This window comes from Cetorhinus maximus, chromosome 3 (assembly GCF_964194155.1).
Source record: "Cetorhinus maximus chromosome 3, sCetMax3.hap1.1, whole genome shotgun sequence".
Lineage (NCBI taxonomy): Eukaryota > Metazoa > Chordata > Chondrichthyes > Lamniformes > Cetorhinidae > Cetorhinus > Cetorhinus maximus.
In genome coordinates this window covers 16,260,545-16,277,823 of record NC_135881.1, presented here as the reverse complement: position 1 = coordinate 16,277,823, position 17,279 = coordinate 16,260,545, and the positions used below count along the sequence as shown (strand labels likewise).

The 17,279-nt window shown below is 46.1% G+C and overlaps 1 protein-coding gene across 1 annotated transcript in view; it reads left to right on the top strand.

The window, feature by feature from the left end:
* Positions 1-17,279, top strand: part of scn5lab (sodium channel, voltage gated, type V-like, alpha b) — a 175,442-nt gene that overhangs the window by 133,577 nt on the left and 24,586 nt on the right. The window contains exons 16-17 of the mRNA XM_078534703.1: positions 3,072-3,194; positions 14,904-15,179. Of these exons, the coding sequence (XP_078390829.1) occupies positions 3,072-3,194; positions 14,904-15,179 (399 nt within the window). The remainder of the gene's footprint in view (positions 1-3,071; positions 3,195-14,903; positions 15,180-17,279) is intronic.

Genomic DNA, 17,279 nt, shown 5'->3' with positions numbered 1-17,279 from the left:
CTGCAATGTGACCTTTATTGTAACTCCGCATTTTCCTAACAGCTTGAAGCTACAATCCGTAGATAACCATTCAATTCCATTCCATTCAATCTGCACAGATTTCTGTTCTTTGCCTTTTGACAAAGACTCTTGGTTACGACCAGTTTGTTGCCATGAAATCTCTCAGGACCCTGAGGGCATTGAGGCCGCTGCGAGCCTTATCCAGATTTGAAGGCATGAGGGTAAGGGCGACCGTCTATGTAGCTATACGACCATATTAACAGCGATGCCTGTACAAATACTAACACTGGGTGGGGGGCACAGAATCATTCATGTCTGCACTAATGTGGTCTTTCTTTTTATCTCTGCCATTTTCGAGGGAATGTTCCCTCTCAGGAATGTTACTTCAAGCCTGCCTGAAACCAGATGGAGTCCGAACCACAGTCTGATACATGTTGTACTGTAAATGTACAAGGCCTGAAAGATCTTTTGAAAAGCCTACGCTAAATCAGACCCGACCCTATAACACGATTATAGGCATGTCTGTTATTTGCAATTCCCAGCGATCTCTCTAGAGACTGGAGAAGATTACTTGTATATCCATTCGATGGATTTGCAGCTTGGTTTATGTTGACGCAGTTCAGTTTGATTTTGATCTTGGATTGCCTGGAGTATTTTTCACTATAAATCCACTTGTCCCAGGTTTCGATGAGCTACTCGGGCCCAGGGCATCTTACTTGTACCAACATCTTTCTGAACCGCCTTAGTCACACAAGGGGGCTGGATTTTACGCTCCCAATGCTGGTGGGTTTGAAGACAGGCCTGGGGTACGGGGACGGGTGTAAAATCCAGCGAGTGGCCTTCTGGCTGCTTACCTGACCCATCTGATGTTTTACAGGGGTTGGGGTTGGAGGCGGTGGGGGTGGAGGTGTGCGGAGAGCCTGCCCACCTTCGGGCCCATTGATGCCCCTTAAGTGGCCAATTAATGGCCGCTGTGGGGCCTCACCCTGCCTCTGCCGGTCCATCACCTGCAGCCAGGGGGAGGCCCACAACATGTGAAAAGCCCGGCAGCTTTAGTTGCGTGGGATGGTGTGAGGCAAGGGGGTGGACTTCCTTTGGGAAGTCCATCGCAGGCATCCCTGATTCCCCCACTCCCAAGGCCAGCTCCCTTTTAACCCACATCCCCTGGCTTCTTGAACCCACCCGTGCCCCCAGCCCCTCTCCTCCCCTCCCCACCCCGCCTCGCCAAGGTCCCTGACCCTGCACTCCCCTACTTGACGGGACTGCCTGTCGCCCCAGCAGCGGCCACCACTCCCGGCTGCTGCTGCGGGGGCTACAGAGCTGCTGGCCATCCGATTGGCCATCCGCTCTCTAAGGCGGGACCTCCTCCTGAGATAGGTGCAGTGGTCTCGCCTTTAAAGCAATTAATGCTGCTCCCGGCATTAAATTGCGGTGGGCAGCCATTGTGGGTGAGTTGTTAGCTCCAGAGGGGGGGTGGGGAAGTCGTGGGGAGCACAGCGTCTCACAAAATCCAGCCCAAGAATTGAGTAACTGCCCATCATTCCCGTGGTGTTTGCCCATGGAACTATTCCTATTCACGGAGCAACTAAAGAGGTGCCAATCTCACCCACCGCGAGGCCAGTTATTGGCTGTTTGCTTATGAACCATCTGATCCAGAGAACTGTGCCGCATTGAGTAGAGGAGCCCATTGTCCAACTGAACCTGTTTGAAGGTTTATAAATGTTAAGGGAAGCTCACTGACACTTCTCCAGGGGAAGTAGGGGTGGGCAGTAAATGCTGGCCTAGCCAGCGACGCCCCCATCCCGCGAGAGAATAAAGCAAAGAGAATGGGCGGGGAGACCAGAGAGCAGCGAGGAGCCATTCACAGCAGTCAACTAAATAAAACCTATTTAACGGCAAACTTATTTCTGCTGTGACTCCATTTTAATGCTCCGTAGTTGGTGCGACTCCCAGAGTGAAGATTGGTGGCTGGAGGGCGCAGCCAGGGGAAGAGTTGTTGAGCAGGGTGGGGGTTCAAACAGCGGGGACCTAGGCACAGAAAACAACTAAGGCGCCGGCCGTTTTGCAGGCCCGGTTGGAGTCCGCAGCCGGACCCCAGAGTGCTTAACTCGGCCACCAGGCCAAAGAAACCCACGGGCACTTAAAGGGGATTCATGGCCGATTGCGGGACTGTCAGAGCTGGGTCTCGGCTCCACAGCTGCCATTGCTACTCAGAGCTCAGGACCCCAGATGCTCGCGGGGGGTGGGGGGGGTCGCAAACACCAGTTTGGGAACCCCAACCTAGAATTTAACCTCAGATGACAGTGCGGCTCTTCGGCTTTTCCTCGAAAGGAGGCGATCGGGCCGATTGTGCCTGTGTGTCAGCTCTTTGTGCGAACTTTCCAAACTAGGCCCGCTTGTCTCTTCTTCCCCCATAGCCTTGGGAATGCACTCCTTTACAAATATATATCTGTGCCTCCGAAGGCGGTGCAGGTGGGGGTCATTGAATATTTTCAAGGCGGGGGTAGATAGATTCTTGTTAGGCGAGGGAATCAAAGGTCATCATGTGGCATTCGAAACGCGAACGGGGCCTGCGGAGCAGGCTCGAAGGCCCTATTCCATTTGTTCGTATGTCAATTCCCCTTTGAAAGTTACTATTGAACCTACATCCAGGCAGTGCAATCCAGATTGTAACAGGTTCAAAAAAAAATCCTCCGGTCCCCCCTCTCCGTCTTTTGCCATTTATCTTAAACCTTCTGCCCAGCCCCTCCAAATTTACGCTATCCACACGATCAGAGGCTTATGGCTCTCACTCAGTTGGGACAACATGTATAGATCTTTGGTTCGGGCTTTATTGGTATCTTTATTAAACCGTGCTTTCTTTCTGCAGGCAGTCAAACCACTGACCGAGATTGAAAACAAACACTTGACCCATTTTCTCTCAGCAGGTACCAACCTAGATTTCTTTTCAGGTGGAAAGTGACCGTAGCCACAGGGTGGACCCAGCAGTTTAGGCCCACCCAGTGCCTTATCAGGCTGGCAGGAAATTTGATAATAGAATGGATTCTCGTCTTTTTGTGTTTTTTATGTAGGTCTCTGTAGTCAGCCTAACAGCTAATGCCTTGGGATACGCTGAACTAGCTCCCATAAAATCCCTTCGGACACTCAGAGCTTTGAGACCATTAAGAGCCTTATCACGATTTGAAGGGATGAGGGTAAGATGGAAAGAAAGAAGGTCGGGTGCCATGTGGTTGATGCATGGTGGGCAAAATCGCACCCCTACATTTTACTCATCCTCCGACAAAATGGATGCAATTGTATGTCAAGTAGCTTAACACTTAGCAGGTCTGGTTTGGTCATTCCTTGTCGTAACCCGTATTCTAGTAGAGGCAGGGAGTTTATGACATAAGCCTCCGTCCCTCCCTTTTCCTGTCCGTCTATTAGTTTAGGGCGGCCGTTCTGTTGCTGGGCGACGGTAATGGGCAGCCAGTAGAAAGGTGGGTGTTCATTGTGGGCTCCCGCAATTCGGTGGGCGACTTTCCGGTCTGAGATTTGGGAGCGAGGGAGGGGAGAGGTTTGAACCTGAAACCACTGAATCCCCAAGAAACACCCAGCTTAAATCCAATGTTGCCATTAGATGGCAGGTTTTGTGTTGCTGTTTGGTTTGTTTTTCTGTTGCGGCTTGTGAAGTAATAATGGGAGAGTTCAAAGCTGAATCAAGTCCGACATTTACTGGGCAGGCTCACTGAAACTTTCTATTATCACCATTTCTAAATATAGGAACTACGTCACTAATTGTCTTCTACAAAACCAGATCCTGTACACGTCAATCTCCAACTCATATTGCTCCTCAGATTGAAGCATCTTGCCTCTCTGACCCTCTCAGGAATGGCTGCTGATATTTCAAAACGTTGATGGATTAAAAAGTTTTCACACTTTGAAAGCTTCAGATCTAAATTTTTAGAAATGGCATGAGCCCCCAAATTGGGAAAGGCCCAAGAAGAGGCCTCCAACAGCTCAGCAAAGGTTATGGCCCGGTAGCTGAGACAGACAGACCAGATAAGCCCCGGGCTAGACTGTGAACAGAGCTGGATTAACTGATGTCTGTGGTAATGGTTAGCAGTGATTGTACAATTGGCCTTAGCAGCGGCAGGTTAGGCAAAGGAAGCCTCCCGGCCCTGATCATGGTCCAGCAACCACTATGACCACTTGCCTTTAATAGAATAAAACATAGAGGGAGTGCAGCGAAGGTTCACTAGGCTGATACCAGGGATGGCAGGGCTGTCGTATGAGGAGAGATTGGCTCGATTGGGCCTGTAGTCACTAGAGTTTAGAAGAATGAGAGGGGATCTGATTAAAGCGTATAAAACTCTAACAGGGCTAGACAGACTGGATGCAGGGAAGATGTTTCCCCTGGTTGGGGGGGGTCTAGAACCAGGGGTCACAGTCTCAGGATACAGGGCAGGCCATTTAGGACAGAGATGAGGAAAGATTTCTTCACTCAGAGGGTGGTGAGCCTGTGGAATTCTCTACCACAGAAGGCTGTGGAGCCTGGGTCACTGAGTATATTCAAGAAATAAATTGATGATTTTCTGGATATTAGGGGCATCAAGGGGTATGGAGAGAAAGTGGGAATATGGCGTTGAGATAGAGGATCAGCCATGATCATATTGAATGGCGGAGCAGGCTCGAAGGGCCGAATGGCCTACTCCTGCTCCTAGTTTCTAAGTTTCTATACCAAGGCACCTCACAGGAGCACTTGTCACAAATAATTGACACCAAGGCACTTAAGGAGATGTTAGGTGACCCAAAAGCTTGGTCAAGGAGGTAGGTTTTAAGGAGGGTTCAGCAATGGTGTGAAGCTACCACTCTTGGGATTATGCCTGGACACCTCTAAATCAGAATTTTCCCCACTAAACAAAACTTGACACCAAGCTACATCAGGAGACATTAGGACAAGTGGCCCAAACACTTGGTCAAAGAGGTCAGTTTTCAGAGGTCATTTCTCAGGAGCCTCTTAAAGGAAAAGAGAGAGGCAGAGAGGTTTAAGACGGGAATGCCAGAGTTTAAGGCCTAGGTAGCTGAAGGCACAGCTGCCAAATGGAGCAATGAAAATTTGGGATGAAGAAGAAACCACAATTGGAGGAAAGTAGACAACTTGGAGATTTGTACGCCTGGAGGAGCTTACAGAGATAGGGAGGGGCAAAGCCATGGAGGAACTTTAAAATGAGGGCTTTAAAATTGAGGCATTGCCAGACTTGGGACCAATGGTGCTCAGTGAGCACCAGGGTAATGGACGAATAGAATATGGGGCAGCGGAATTTTGTATGGGGTGGAGGGGAGTGAGAAATGAAATGTAGGGTGAGGGAATGGGAAGAAAGAGTTGACTAGGGAGAAAAATAGAACCATATATGTGGTCCCCTGAGTGAAATAACTGAAAGCATCTGCATTGTTCAAATACAAAATGACCAGCGCAAATCCTGGGGCCTCTGAACATGATACTGGCTTTGCTTTGACTTCAGAGTCTTACAGGAATTGCAATGGACACATGCACATACAGCATCCAAGGTTTATTAGGATGCCTACAATAAAAGTTTATAACAAATCCATGGTAAATTCAAAAATGTCTGTAGATATAATTTAAAGCTAGCTGTTGCTTATGCAGCAGAAGAAAATTATCATCCAATTAATTTACTAATAGCCCCTTATCCACAAACAATATCTAGTGTTAACTTTGGTTCTTAATAATGTTTAAGCTCAGATAATGAACATCATTGACCCTTACACTGCATTTCTTGATTCTTGCTTGCCATTGTGATGTTTGACAACGCCATTACATAACAGAATTGTGGACTGACAGATTGTTCCATGCATTCTGAGTGCAATGGGCTTCTGAAAGCTCCACCTAACTGGAGATCCCGTGACTGTATTGGAAGAGTAAGGAATTTGGCCAGTGACTTATTCCCTCAGTCCACACTCTCAAAGCAGATTGACTGACCATTTTCTCACCGCTGTTGGTGGGACTTTGCTGTGAGCACATTGGTCGCTGCATTGGCCTGTGCACCATTGTGGATAGAACTTCAAAAGTCATTCATTGACTGGGAGGCGCCTGGGAACATGCTGAGGATGTAAACGTTATCTATGCAAGTTCTACCTCCTCCACAGCTTAGAAAACATGCACTCACTTGTCCTTACCCCGGGACTAACTGGGCAGTTCAGGGGAGATCCCACTTTTCTGCCTCTGCATTTACAGAAGAGACTGTTATAGAGCGAGGCGTTCTCCTGGAGGATGATGGACAGGTAACTTCTGTATTACACGTTTACGCCATCTGACCCCTCCAAGCCACTGCAAGTAAGGATATAAATAAGAATATTCCACCACAGAGCATGCAGTGACAATGTGACTCAGAACCTATTGCGGACAAAGCTGCCAGGTCTCCAGTAACACTAACCCCTCACCCCCTCATTGGGAGGTGAGGAGGTAACATGGATGAAGCAGAGTGTTCCCTACTTTTCCTGCACTGCCGTTAGATGCTACACTCCTAAAAATCCCTCTCTTAGACCGCTTCTCCTCTTAGCACCACCCCACCCACCATTATCTAACTTTCCTCATGTCCTTTCTTCCCATTCCTAAACATATCAGAAGGTTTTTTCTATTTAACGTACTACATAAGTGCAAGAGCAGAATACTGAAATAAAAACAGAAAACACAGGAAGCACTCAGCAGGTCTGGCAGCATCTGTGGAGAGAGAAAAAAACCGAGTCGACGTTTCAGGCCTGTGACCCTCTCACCCGAACTGTTCTGATAAAAATAAAAACAAAAAGCTAAAAGCTACTGCGGATGCTGGAAATCCAAAACAAAATAAAAACAGAATTACCTGGAAAAACTCAGCAAGTCTGGCAGCATCGGCGGAGAAGAAATCAGTCAACGTTTCGAGCCCTCATGGCCCTTCAGCAGAACTGAAGCATAGTTTCAACAAGGGAGAAATATAAATTGGTTTAAGGTGGGTGGGGGGGAAGAGACACATTGAGGGTGTGGTGTGAGCAGATAATCAAAAGATGTCAGAGACAAAAGGGTCAAAGAGGTGTTGAAGGTGGCGGTCTTTGTCTGAGAAAAGTGCTAATTAAGAATGCAAGACAGGATATTCAAAGTACAGCTCTAGTGGGGGTGGGGTGGAAGGACTAAAGGTTTTAGTTTTAGATTTAAAAATAATGGAAATAGGTGGGGAAAGAAGAATCTATATAAATTATTGAAAAAAAAGGCGGGTGGGGGGGGAAAAGAAACGGGGTGGGGATGGGGGGAGGGGGGTTTAAGATCTAAAGTTGTTGAATTCAATATTCAGCCCAGAAGGCTGTAAAGTGCCTAGTCGGAAGATGAGGTGCTGTTCCTCCAGTTTGCGTTGGGCTTCACTGGAACAATGCAGCAAGCCAAGGACAGACATGTGGGCAAGAGAACAGGGTGGAGTGTTAAAATGGCAAGCGACAGGGAGGTTTGGGTCTTTTTTGCGGACAGACCGCAGGTGTTCCGCAAAACGGTCGCCCAGTTTGCATTTGGTCTCTCCAATGTAGAGGAGACCGCATTGGGAGCAAGGAATGCAGTAGACTAAGTTAGGGGAAATGCAAGTGAAATGCTGCTTCACTTGAAAGGAGTGTTTGGGCCCTTGGACGGTGAGGAGAGAGGAAGTGAAGGGGCAGGTGTTGCATCTTCTGCGTGGGCATGGGGAGGTGCCATAAGTGGGGGTTGAGGAGTAGGGGGTGTCCATCACCCCCTACTCCTCAACCCCCACTTATGGCACCTCCCCATGCCCACGCAGAAGATGCAACACCTGCCCCTTCACTTCCTCTCTCCTCACCGTCCAAGGGCCCAAACACTCCTTTCAAGTGAAGCAGCATTTCACTTGCATTTCCCCTAACTTAGTCTACTGCATTCCTTGCTCCCAATGCGGTCTCCTCTACATTGGAGAGACCAAATGCAAACTGGGCGACCGTTTTGCGGAACACCTGCGGTCTGTCCGCAAAAAAGACCCAAACCTCCCTGTCGCTTGCCATTTTAACACTCCACCCTGTTCTCTTGCCCACATGTCTGTCCTTGGCTTGCTGCATTGTTCCAGTGAAGCCCAACGCAAACTGGAGGAACAGCACCTCATCTTCCGACTAGGCACTTTACAGCCTTCTGGGCTGAATATTGAATTCAACAACTTTAGATCTTAAACCCCCCTCCCCCCATCCCCACCCCGTTTCTTTTCCCCCCCCACCCGCCTTTTTTTTCAATAATTTATATAGATTCTTCTTTCCCCACCTATTTCCATTATTTTTAAATCTAAAACTAAAACCTTTAGTCCTTCCACCCCACCCCCACTAGAGCTGTACTTTGAATATCCTGTCTTGCATTCTTAATTAGCACTTTTCTCAGACAAAGACCGCCACCTTCAACACCTCTTTGACCCTTTTGTCTCTGACATCTTTTGATTATCTGCTCACACCACACCCTCAATGTGTCTCTTCCCCCCCACCCACCTTAAACCAATTTATATTTCTCCCTTGTTGAAACTATGCTTCAGTTCTGCTGAAGGGCCATGAGGGCTCGAAACGTTGACTGATTTCTTCTCCGCCGATGCTGCCAGACTTGCTGAGTTTTTCCAGGTAATTCTGTTTTTATTTTGTTCTGATAAAAGGTCGTCGACCTGAAAGGTTAACTCTGTTCCACACATGCTGCCCGACCTGCCGAGTATTTCCAGTTTTTGTAGAAACGCAAGTTTTAGTCGGGGGCCTACGGGTGAGGCCTAGGTTGATCCTCTGGTTTTTCTCAGCCACCCTGGGCCCATTGCAGATGGCTGGAATCAAAAACACCGAGACCTGGAGAGAGCATTACTGCACCCTTTCCTGGATTCGAACCTTTTCAAAGGTATATCCAGTGCAAGCAAAGATTTAAAATGGGAGCTGAAGCCAAATTGAAACATGAAAGATATTGGGAACCATTCTGGGAACAGCTTTTATCAAAGGAGAATTAGAGGGGACCTTATTATTATTAATTTATTATGTAATTTAACTCTACAGTAGATTGGACAAGGTAGATGCGGAGTGAATGTTTCCACTTGGGGTCCACGAATACAAGATAATCACTGATAAATCCAACGGAAAAATACGGGGGAAATGTCTTTACTTAGAAAGCAATGAGAACATGGAACTCAATACCAAAGCAATGGGCGGAAACAAAACAGCTCAGACACTTCCAGGAGGAAGCAAGACGAATGCATGAGGGAAGAACGGGCTCCAAGGATAAGCTGAAAAGCAGAGTTGAGGCAGAGGATAAAGGAGGAAACCAGTGTGGAATATAAACGCCAGCGTGGACGAGTTGGGCGGAATGGCCTGCTTCTCTGCTGCAAAGCCTATGCAATTCGGTGTAACGGGAAGGGATTAACTAGCAGCCAGCATCCCTTGTACTTCCAGACTGAGGTTAATTGTGGGAGAGTGAAGTCTGGGGCCTGTAAGGGAACAAGATTGCAAATCTTAACCACTACACGCGTCCGTTTGATTATTTCCTTTGTTGAGCTTTCCTAAAAGTATGACCCCCACCAACAAACAAAAAAAAAACACATCGCACACATCGGCTCTCCAGAAATTGGGATGAGAAAGTCTTCCCTTGTGGTTTTAACTTCTTGAGATTGTCTTCCATTTTGTCAGAACAAATCCCCCTCCCTCAATAAAAAAAACGTACTCTCTGTAGCACGTGTAGCGCATGCAATATTCCAGGATATCAAGCATGCTGCATTTCTGATCAACTTACTATATACCCATTGAATGCACCAAGTGTCAGGTCATTTCTGGAATCTTGCTGAGATTCTCTTTCTCCTCGCAACGTTGTAGATAAAATTTAGTCGTTCCGTTTTGGTTTTGGACTCCAGCTTAAAATGGGCTATATAATAAGTCATCTCTTTTGTGTCCGCTGGCAGGTTCGATGATCAAAGCATTATGGGGAGCTGGCAGCCAGTTTAGTTTGGGCCCGTTTACCCGGGTTGCCAACTCTGGTTGGACACGTTCCTGGAGTTTTCCTCACACGGTCCCCCCCCACCGACCTCGGCTGCACCCCCTTCCACCCCGCACTCTCCTGCCATGGGTCATCTGACACGCCCATCTTCGCGGAGTGCCGCTTCTCCATGTCAATTAGATAACAAACAGCCTGCTGAGCGCTGGATTGGCTGATCCTAGACGGTCGGTCAAACAGCCTTTCAACCCTGTTTGCAACATACCTCTAGTGTTCAAAGAAAATAAAGAATCCCGCTTTGTTTTTCAATATCTCTGTCAATTTTTCTCCTGGATTGCCCTGGAGATTAATCTTTAACCCCTGAAGACTCCAGGACAGACCTAGAGGGTTGGCAACCCTACAGTTTACGAACAATTCTGATAACCAAACAAACATTCTGCAAAGTTTCTTTTGCATTACAACATGGGGTGGGGTTATATGGAGCACAGGCTCTGGACTGGTTTCCCAATTGGATCAGCATAAAACTCTGCACCACAGAGCCTTTAGGAATGTATCTTCAATGAACATTTGTCCTTTGTGAGGCCCTGGAGTTTATCCCGGGCTCAGAGAGGGAAGGATTGGAGTCGAATAGGACACAGATGGATTGCGTATATCTTGATGCTTTGAATCTGAGGGCCTGCTTCTGACACTGAGTCCATTCTTACCATACAGGCACTAATGGTAAAATGGTTTGTGTTGCATGTTATTGAGTGGTGCATGGATTTGTCAATGAAGCCGTATGTCTTGTTCAAGGAGAGAGAGAGAGACTCGGCACACTTCAGCTGGTAACACTGGGCCAAACAGGCTTCCCGACATTCTCTTTAATACCTTGCATGTCCACTGAATGCCAAACTACATGGTGAATGGGAATTTCGTCTGTCTACACTGATTGAGGGTTAAAGTAAATAGATGGAAAACTCAGCAGGTTCCAATGCGAACATGCAACCCTCCCCATCCTCATTTTCTTACGTTCCCTGTGCTCAAATAGCTGGACTGTTCACCACATGACCTCCAACAGTCCCACCCCACCCCTGCCCCGTACACCCACCACTGGTCTCCCAACGAACCCATTGCACTGCCTCCCCATGGCCGATGAGAAAGCAGATAGACTCTTCATCACCCAACTGGACGACTCTTGACTGTCAGTGAAACTGCATTTGCTTTTCCCACGACGGCTGACACCATTCTAACAAATCGGCCAAAGTCTTCAAAGAAAATAGTTAAAGGCTTGAATTTCTTATTGCCCTATGATTTATCGCTTGAGTGTCTTAGAAATTATCTTTAATTACTAGAGACTCTAGGCAATTTTCTGGAGAGATGGCAACTAATACCCATAAGATCCAACAGCCCTAGGAACAGGAAATCCCGTCCTATTTGCTTTTAGGAGCTGAGGGAAAAGCCTTTGGACTCAATAAGCCCATCTCCAGTCAATAAAATGTAATGCCTCTACAAGTGTCTTAATTAAAGCCCAAGTAGCCATATAGTTTGTACAGATCCTTTGAAAGATAAATGCATCCAATGTCATCTATCTCAATAATACCAGTTTTCAGTCAACAGTGAGGATTTGGTGGGCTCCACTGTTAGAAACGTTTTGAGTCCCCATCGCTGCTCAGTATAGTATTGGCCGATGAGGGCAGATTTATTTATCCAAAACGGATCTCTTGTTGGGAGACCTCACATGCCACAACTTCGAAAGAAAATTGAAATCTAATAAATCCAAAAGGGTTGCAACTTTATTGTTGTATTGAGGGCCAACTAAGCCCAAATACACGCAATTCACCTTAAAGGAGTAGTATGCCAAGAGAAATACACGCAGTTACCCCACTTCTCCCCAGGGTAGAGAAATAACCTTCACCAATCCTCTCGGGCACAACTCGCTCTACTAATTGTTGAGGAAAGCTCAAGACCTTTTTGGTCATTAATCACGCACACTGCCCTTGCTGATTCATTATGGCATGACAAGTGATATTGTGAAGAAGCCCCCATCCAGAAATGAGAGCGTTCCTACACAACCCCAGGTGCCTGGTCTTTCATCCACTTCCTTTCTGTCTTGACTATCTTGGTTCACAATGTGGTCTCAAAAAGAAATTCAACAGGCACAATCTAAACAGCGCAGTCAGCTCCATTATACCCTAACACATTGAACCCTAAAGCATCCTGGAAATCAGCAATCTTAACCATCCCGTTATTTTAGCTTCTGTGCAAACGCACAAATAAAAAGAAAGCAAAAACCAGATTAAACTAAACCCTAACCCTACATCTGCAAATATACTCAACTTGGGTCTCTGCAAACTGACATGTCAGGTACATTAAGAGGCCCAGTAGGATGTATGGTTTAGAAAGAAAGTATCTTTCTTCCCTTCCCCCAAATGAATAGTCACCTTTAAAATTAATGAGTGCTTCTGTCTGTATTTTACTGATCAGTATAATCTCCTGTAAGTTTCGCAAAGGCTCCAAGGAGATTTAGATGAAATTCTCGTCAGGTTCATTCATTGGACCTGTGAATGAGAGATTGCATGGGTTTATATAGCCAGGGGTGCAGCAAATAACAAACCATAGAGACAGGCACAGCACCGTGGGATCAATAGCAACAATTGAGCAGATGGGGGAACATATTCCCGTGATGCTTTGAAGCAAATTGTACATGCCCCACGCAAATAAAGAAAACAAGATAGTTTATTGCTATAAACTGAAAGGGCATTTCACCAGATGTAGAGGGAGGAGTGATAAATATGATCTGCCAGGTCACAAGGTACATGCACCATGTGGAACTTCAATACAGTTGATGGTGACTTTATCCACTTCCTCAGTTTACATACTTGTGCATAACTTAACAAAAAGCAAAATAAAAACACATTAACAATTATTACAGGCTCAATATAATTGTCGTCATTTCTTCATACCATATGACTAATAAATATGTTCGGTTGTCATTCCCCGAATACAAATCTGTGCATCCCAATTGTGTATTGACGCATACAGCACACCATTGATGAAAGCTGACAGTTAGCACACCTGGTACTGCATAGATCTGTACGTGTGTGTTGTGCACTAGCTGGACTGTATGGACAACACAGAAGAGGAGATGGAAATCTGCGAATGATGATGAGATGGAGTCAATGGACTGGCATCTCAGGTCAGCGCAGAAGCCATCTGGTGGTTAAAATTGTGCTGTCTGATGTTAGTAACAAACGCATTAAATGTGTTTGGTTAAATTGCGCAGGTTAATTTCTTTGCTAGGCAGTGGCAAAGGAATTATATAAGCGTGTTAACCCATCCATTACTAAGATCACACAGTGCAGTCTCAGCCCAGTGAGCAGTAGATGTTAGAAGATGGCATGCAATTTCTGTGTGATGGTGTGCGGTACATGTACCAGTGTCAGCATTTACATGAGTGTGTACTGTATGTAATATGTTATTGCCCTCACTTTTATAGTGGATTAATGTGTAATTACGCAATGGCTAGCATGTGAGAGTGTTTCTGAAAGTGGTCAGTTCTCAGCTGGGCTATGCACCTTCGAAATCCCATTCTACAAACTCATTGGAATGCTGCCTCTATGATCAAACTGTGTTCACTTTTTAATTCTTCTGGCCATTGCATCAATACAAGAAAAATTTAGATAATAGAAAATGATGTTTCTAATATGTATATATATTTTTTATGCTGGGCCAGCATTTATTGCCCATCCCTAGTTGCCCTTGAGAAGGTGGTGGTGAGCTGCCTACTTGAACCGCTGCAGCCCATGTTGCAATACTGCCATAAAGTAGTCCGGTCAAAGCCAGACATTGGAGGGGACTATCCAAAATCATCTAACTGAATAATAGGAGAAATAGATTGAAATGCCAAACCAAATACCCAGTTGACAGATGCTGATCACTCTCACACTCTCTCCATGCTTGGTTGACCTTGTTTTTTTTTTACATAAAGCTTTTAAATTGGATTTTCAAACAGTGATTGTTCTCCAGTGAAGAATCGAGGAAAAGCAATAACAAAATGTGAATGCATGTGTCTGCAATGAAATATCCTTACTGCACGTTCTTTAACAGTTAATGGGCATGTAAAATACCGGTCTGACATAGTTGTATGGTTTGGTTGCCTGAGCTGAGCTGTTATGGTCAATACACTGGTACCCATGGTTGCCTGTTCTTTATTACGTTGTACCCCTCTGCACTGGCAGACAAAACGCTTGGGGAAAGAAAATAATCAATAAAAGGTGGCTGCCTGGGCCAATGCCTTCAAAATGCAATTGCCAAACAGAAGCAATGGTGCCCTGTCCACAGGAGTTTCCTTTGGAGGCATTTCAGATATCCAGTGGAGTAAACCTCCTGTGGTATCTGCTACTGTCCTCAAGAAACAAAGGTGCCCCATTCCTGTTATTATGGGTTTGAGTACCAGTACATAAATGCCCCAGTCAGAAATTGGACATGCAACAATTTTGCATTGGTTTCATCAGTCCATGAGATGATAAGGAAAGTGAGACTCTATGGATGTCCATCTTCCAGTTACTGAGACTTGGACTATCATTTACTTCCGAGTCCCTTTCAGACAGTGAGAGCATAGTCATTTGACTATGAGTTTGAGACCCAGTGTGACCTGACACCAAGCTACATTCGAAATGCATGTTGCAATGCTGCTGGGATATAGCAGGATTCCAAGGTCTCTCTCTATCCTACAAGTCCTGTCTGCTATGAACCAGTTGCTTTGTTCCCTCTTTCTCTCTCATTCTTCACTGTTCCGGAGGGAGTAGAGAAGAGAAGCTGAGAAAATCCGAAGAAGATTCTTCCTGCTGTTCTTGTGCCAGATAACAAAGGGGTATAGTGTAATTAGGTGCAGTGCCTTTTACTGTGCACACTGTTTATCTCCAGAATCATAATCTTTTTCCCAATTAATCTGGTTTAGGTGGTGGTCAATGCACTCATCGGTGCCATCCCATCCATCATGAATGTTTTCTTCGTCTGTCTCATCTTCTGGCTCATTTTTAGCATTATGGGAGTCAACCTCTTCGCAGGCAAATTCTACAAGTGTAAGAATATGACCAGCGGAGAGGCACTGCCCATCAGCGAAGTCAACAACAAGAGCGATTGCGATTTAATAAACAATACGTACATTCGATGGCACAACGAGAAGGTCAACTTCGACAATGTTGGGACAGGGTACCTTGCCCTATTGCAGGTGGTAAGTGCCGAAAGAAAGTCTGATGATGTTAAGATACTTTCCGCCCGGTTGTCCCTCACTTCCCCCCCCTCCCCACCACTTCCCAAGGGTTTACTTGGTAACAGGCACTGTCCATGGAATCATACAACACAGAAGGGTGGCCATTTGGCCCATTGTTCCTGTTCAAAAGAGCTATCCCACTACTCCAACTCCATCAACCCCTCTCAACGGCTCTTGCCTTATGACTCTGCGTAGCAGAAAAAAAAGAATAATCAAGAACATTACGTCAAAGAGCATTCAATTACAATTTGACATATCAGTCTAACAATAGCTTTTCATAGCATTTAACAAAATGGTTGTTGGAATTTTCACTTCCAGTAGCTCACAGTATCAAATATAATTACGAAACGATGGATTTACTTCAAGACTTTTCCTAAAAGTGTATTTTATCCAGCCTCTTTACAGGAGCCTGGATTACTTTACAGAGAGCCAGTATGGACTTGGTGGGCCAAACCTTCTGTGCCATAATGACCCTATGACAGGAACCCAAACAAAAATCTAATTGTTTTAAACGAAACCTGATGATGGCAATTAGTCCCAGTCTTCTGCTCTTTCCTCATAGCCCAGCATGTGTTTTTTCTATGTTGATATAGTCTGTTCCCACCATCCTTTTGGGCAGTTCATTCCAGATCACCGCAGTCTGGTGTGAAACTGAATTGTGCAGACCAAAGGGTCAAAGTTTTAACTACCCGCCTGCAGCGAGTTAGCTAACCTCCTTGGCATTCATTGCAAGGGGATTGGAGTACAAGAATAAGGAAGATTTGCTATAATCATTCAGTGTTTTGTTTCCGCAACTGGAATAGTGTGTCTAGTTTCAATCTCCATGTTTAAGGAATGATATGCTCGTAATGGAGAAGGTACAGTGAAGGTCCAGTAGATTGGTTCCTGAGGTGAGAGGGTTGGCCTTTGATGTCAGGCTGAGTAGGCTGGACTTAATCTCTCTCGGGAGTTCAGAAGAATGAATGGTGACCTCATTAAAACATTCGTGATTCTGAAAGGGTTTGACAGGGTGGGCGCTGAGAGATTGTTTCCTCTGGCTGGGGAATCTAGAACACGGGGACACAGTCTCAGGATGAGGGGTGAATTATTTGGGACTGAGATGAGAAGATATTACTTCACTCAAAGGATTCTGGATCTTTGGAATTCTCTCAGTCCCAGGACATCACTGCAGGAGTTCCTCAGGGTAGTGTCCTCGGCCCAACCATCTTCAGCTGCTTCATCAATGATCTTCCTTCCATCCTAAGGTCAGAAGTGGGGATGTTCGCTAATGATTGCACAATGTTCAGGACCATTCGTGACTCCTCAGATACTGAAGCAGTCCATGTCCAAATGCAGCAAGACCTGGGCAATATCCAGGCTTGGGCTGACAAGTGGCAAGTAACATGCATGCCACACAAGTGCCAGGCAATGACCATTACCAACAAGAGAGAATCTAACCATCGCCCCCTTGACATTCAATGGCATTACCATCACTGAATCCCCCACTATCAACATCCTTGGGGTTACCATTGACCAGAAACTGAACTGGACTAGCCATATAAATACTGTGGCTACAAGAGCAGGTCAGAGGCTAGGAATCCTGTGACAAGTAACTCATCTCCCGACTCCCCAAAGCCTGCCCACCATCTACAAGGCATAAGTCTGGAGTGTGATGGAACATTCTCCACTTGCCTGGATGAGTGCAGCTCCCACAACACACAAGAAGTTTGACACAATCCAGGACAAAGCAGCCCGCTTTACTGGCACCACATCCACAAACATTCACTCCGTCCATCACTGACGCACAGTAGCAGCAGTGTGTACCATCTACAAGATGCACTGCAGGAACTCACCAAGGCTCCTTAGACAGCATCTTCCAAACCCATGACCACTACCATCTAGAAGGACAAGGGCAGCAGATAGGTGGGAACACCACCACCTCCAAGTTCCCCTCCAAGTCACTCACCTTCCTGACTTGGAAATATATCACCGTTCCTTCACTGTCACTGGGTCAAAATCCTGGAACTGCCTCCCTAACAGCACTGTGGGTGTACCTACACCACATGGACTGCAGCGGTTCAA